Here is a 5,000-nt window from a genome sequence, read left to right on the forward strand (position 1 = left end):
CGGGCCCCACACGCACACACACGCACACACACACACACACACACACACGTAGATTAAGTGTATACACGTGTGTTCCTTCAGCCCGCCTGGTGGGGCCCTGTGAAGGAATGCATGTCTGCTCAGTGTGCTGTGGAGATTAAACCGCTTTCTGTTCAGGAGACGCGCCGCGGCGGCCTCAAAGACGCTGAAAGTGCACAGACGCAATCGGCAGGGATGGAGAGGGGAGGTTGAAAGGGGTGAGGGAAGGGTGGGGGGGAGACTGTGGAGGAGTTGAGATGGGGAGGGGGGGGGGGGGGTCAAAGGGGGAGGTCTGCAGTGTAGAAACAGCCATGTGGGATTTCTCTGGGCAGATCTTGGAAGCTGGTGTTTGGACAAAGCTTCAGATTTTCCAGCCAGGAATGTGCACAGTCCCAGAGAGACTGCCAACCACAGAGAGAGGGGGAGAGAGGGAGAGAGGGAGGGAGGGGGGGGGGGGGGCAAAATAAAAAAAGAAGGGGGGGGGGGTCAGCAGTCTAAGAAAAAATAAATGCCTGTGGAAGGTAGTGTGGGGGGAGAGAGAGAGAGAGAGAGAGAGAGAGAAGAAGTGTGTCTGCCAGTCGCTCAGATGTGGAAAAGGCTGCAGATACGATCTACTGTGATAATCCGGGCGAGTGACTCTGCACTGAGGCCTTCCAGACGCCGCCGGGCTCAAACCCCCGACCGGTCCGGCTGAACCAGGATGAATTAAAAAAAAAGTTTAGACCGTTTCCTAATCAGCTTCAGTCGTGTGTCAGCGACACATGCGACACTCATGTTGAAACCGGCCAGAGTTTGTTGCAACGATGACGTCAACAGATGTTCGCCTTTGTTTTATCCGCCGCAGATGTGCTACGTCTGTGTGTGTGTGTGTGTGTGTGTGTGTGGTGTGTGTGTGCTGGTTTGATCACCAGGAGAGATGACAGCGAGAGGAAACCCACAGCACAGTGTGTGTGTGTGTGTGTGTACAATGTGCATGCCTGGGCCTGGGAACACTGTGTTCAAGAGGTCCAGTGTTTATCTGATAAAGTGTCTGTGTGTCTGTCTGAGTTACTGTATATTTTCTTTCTCCGCTATTTGCATGCCAGTTTGTTTACATCAGACTCTGCGTGTGTACTGTATACTGTATATACAAGTCTGTCCAGTGTGTGTGTGTGTGTGTGTGTGTGTGTGTGTGTGTCTCAGTTTGGCTTGGGGCAGCTCCAGCTGTGTCAGAGTGAGCCGCTCCGAATGCCTGAACTCCCAGAGGAGGAAAGAAAAGGGGGAGGAGGGGGAAGAGGGAGGGCAGAGTGGGACGAATGTGGACGGAAGGGGGAGGAGGGGGGGGGGGGGGGGGAGGGGGGGGGGGGGGGGGGAGTCAGAGGAATGAATGGGGGGAATTGGAGGCGCACTAGCCCAGTCCAGGTGGCAGGAGGGAGAGAAGCAAAGAGAGCTGACAGAGAAGCTTTAAGATGCTCTTTTACGTTGTCTGTCATATCCAGATGTGAAGGTGTACAGGTTTGTGTGTGTGTGTGTGTGTGTGTGTGTGTGTGTGTGTCCTTCCCTTCTCTTCCGATCCTACTTCCCTCCCTCCCTCCGCGACATGGACTGTGACAGGATGAGACTGTTGGGTGTGTCTGCCTGTCTACACTTGCTGTGCAGACCTTCTGCTCCTGTACAGCAGGCACAGACAGGCAGACCAGATGGCAGCCCACAGACACCAGAAGCTCTACTTCCAAAGAGACTCCACCGAGGAAACGAGGACACGAGGGCAACGAGGGAAACCGCTTCATCGTCTCTTAAACCTCCCAATTAACGTGTCATTTTGTTGTTTTTTTTCTCAAGAAACTCGTGTGTCAATAAACAAAAGAGTGCCGGCGTCGTGTTTTTGACTTTTTCCAACGTGTGGAGCGAGATGTTGCGAAGGGGCCTCACCTCGTCGTCCTGAAACCAGGACAGGCTCTCGGCGCTGAGGATGAACCGTACTCCTTGGCTCCGCCTTTCATGATGCCGATGTGCTGATGGTCAGCCAGCCCTTGCGTATGACCTGCGCGACAAGCCGAGGGTAAGGAGCTCTGGACTGACGTCATCGAAGAAAAAGGGGCATTCAGAGGACAGTTTTAAAAAAGGGAACGAGGTAGAACTCAAAACGAAGGTCACACAATAAGAAGACAGAAAAACAGATGACACTGTAGGGGAAGAAAACACACACACACACACACACATTAGGGAGATGGAGACACGAGGCGAGAGGCTGGAAGACAGATGTGTGATGATGAAGGGAAACAGGAAGTGTGAGGTGACGTAAAAGATACCAAGAAAATGACGCGGGACATCCTGCAGAAAAAAGAAACGAACATCTGCACGTATATTTATGAAGCCGAGGGACGGCAGAAGGTCGAGGAAGAGGACGCCGTCGCTCAAAAAGAGTTCGGAGGGAATCGGTTGCAGGTGAGGGGAAATGTGCCAGAGTGCACGTTTGCATGCCGGCTTAACGGGAGCGGTCTCCTACTATTAGTCTTGAAGGAGGGGCCGCACCCTGGGGAGAAACAGGAGATTTAAGAGTTAATGCTTTCCTTTCATTTGGGGAATATGGGGAATTTTGGAGGGATTTTAAGGGGGGGGGGGGGTGATGCAATAGTTAACTACTATGAAAGGGACTATGAGGGATTCCAATGCGCTGCCGTTACCCCAAATCTCATCATGCACACGTACCCGCCGGCATCGTGCTTTTTAATTAGTCCCGCTTTTCAAAACGTGTCACAGACGTATCGCGTTACTAATCGACCGCATTCCTTCAACTCCGGTTTTGCAGGATTGAACCCTGAATCACAAAAAGAACCTCATTTATCTGCAGCTATGAAGTCATATTAATGCCGATTAATGAGATTAACACATGGGACGGTGACATTACTGAAAACGAGAAAAAAAAGAAGACAAAAGTAAGATGGCTGCGGGGGAAAAATGAGTTCATGACCATCGGTGGTAGAAAAAGTATTCAGATCATTTAACTCGGTAAAACCACACTGTGAAAAGTCCCGTATTCAAAATCAGTATTATATATTATATCACTCGTATTATCAGCTACATGTACTTTAAGAAGTACTCAGTGTGCAGTACAAAGGTCCCAGTCAGTGTTTACTATAATATATATATATATATATATATATATAATATATAATATATATATATATATATATATATACGATGTGTCTGGGTTAATATTCCTGTTGCATTTTAACTCCTTTATATCCCGTTGGCTGGTTTAATGCGTCATATTCTATAAAAACATTTAAATGTGTGTAGCGTATGGCTGCGTTTGTTGTTCTTTCCCGACAACGTGTCCGACATTTTTATTTTTTGGACGCTTTTCTCTTTCTCGGTTTTCGGCGCTGTGTTTTTAATATTCGGATTTTATGTATTCGGGAGCACAGCAAAATGTTTGATAGCAAAAAAAAAAGGGTTTGAGGGACGAGGTTCTGTATTTAATCTGCATCCTCAAAGAATCGAGTGTTTCTGGCTTTACTTTTTTTATCTGATGGCAATTAACTAAATCATCGTTGGGATGTTTCGCTCAAATGATTAAAATACTGCAAAAGGAACACTTTTCCTGCTGTGTACTCCAGCCTTAACCTCTTATATATATATATATATATATATATATATATATATATATATATATATATATATATATATATAGCTAAACTGTATGAAATCTATAGATGTGAATGAATGCGTGCCATTGGAAGTCTTACATGGTTTCCTGCCATCACTGCCACAGTCTTCTTCTGGCTTTGCCTGCACGTCTGCTGGGCGCTGAGGAAGAGGAAGAGGAAGAGGAAGAGCTCGTGATGTCATTTCCCGCTGTGCTCGTTAGGATTCGTCATTTAAAAAAAAAACGTCGGGCTTTACTCACTTAGTGAAGCCGATGAAATCTTCATGTTTGGTGTTGACGTAGGCGAGCTGCATGTCGATGAGCAGCACGACCTGAACAACACACACACACACACCACACACACACACACACACACACACACACACAACTGAATATTCCAGTTATCTGAACATGAATGAATGAATATGATGCCCGGCCGTGTGTGAATGACCTGATCTCTGCATCGGCTCTCTTGCGCTTGGATTTCAGTGGATACAATTCTCTCCGTCTCTTCTTGCAGTTTAGGGAAAGAGCTGAGCTACGGGGGGGGGGGGGAGTTAGAAAGAGGCCATTTTGACACCTGAAACACACACACACACACACACCTGGTTGATGCACTGGTACACAGTGGTGATGAGTTCTTGGCTGACCATGTCGACAAATTGAACACACGGCCCCTTCAGCCTCGATATCTGCTTCTTCACGATGGCTTCGAACGCCAAGTCGGGAGTGAACAGACCGGTCCTGGAGGGGGAAGAGAGGAAGACGGAGGAGAGGAAGACGGAGGAGAGGAAGACGGAGGAGAGGAAGTGGAATGAGACGCGGCGAAAACAGAAGACGATGAACGACGCACGCGGTGAACAACTGCACTCCACCTGACGCCGTGGATGTTTCTGATGGCGTAGTTGATCTCCTGTCGCAGATTCCCCTCATCCGACTCCAGCTGACAACAAACAGTGAGCGCCGGGTGAAAGGCAGGGTAAGTTGGTCTTGAGAAGATATATATATTCATATATATATATTTATATATAAATATATATATATATATTTATATATAAATATATATATATATATATATATATTTATAAATATATACATGTATATTTATATATAAATATATATATATATTATATATATAAATATGTATATATACATATTATATATTTATTTATATATAAATATTATATATAATATATTTATATATATAAATATATATATATATATATATATTTATTTATATATAAATATTATATATAATACATATATATATATATAAATATATATAAATATATATATATATATATATATATATATCGATTGTCATATAGTATTTCGATACTGTATGTGCATT

At 45.3% G+C, this 5,000-nt stretch overlaps 1 protein-coding gene across 1 annotated transcript in view; it reads right to left on the minus strand.

The window, feature by feature from the left end:
- dnm3a (dynamin 3a) overlaps window positions 1–5,000 on the minus strand; it is a 22,310-nt gene that overhangs the window by 9,804 nt on the left and 7,506 nt on the right. The window contains 9 exon segments of the mRNA XM_034530603.1: window positions 1,930–1,976; window positions 1,979–2,011; window positions 2,014–2,041; window positions 2,507–2,533; window positions 3,750–3,810; window positions 3,911–3,981; window positions 4,101–4,187; window positions 4,255–4,393; window positions 4,525–4,592. Coding sequence (XP_034386494.1) covers window positions 1,930–1,976; window positions 1,979–2,011; window positions 2,014–2,041; window positions 2,507–2,533; window positions 3,750–3,810; window positions 3,911–3,981; window positions 4,101–4,187; window positions 4,255–4,393; window positions 4,525–4,592 — 561 coding nt within the window.

This window comes from Cyclopterus lumpus, chromosome 4, assembly GCF_009769545.1.
Source record: "Cyclopterus lumpus isolate fCycLum1 chromosome 4, fCycLum1.pri, whole genome shotgun sequence".
NCBI classification, from domain to species: Eukaryota; Metazoa; Chordata; class Actinopteri; order Perciformes; family Cyclopteridae; genus Cyclopterus; species Cyclopterus lumpus.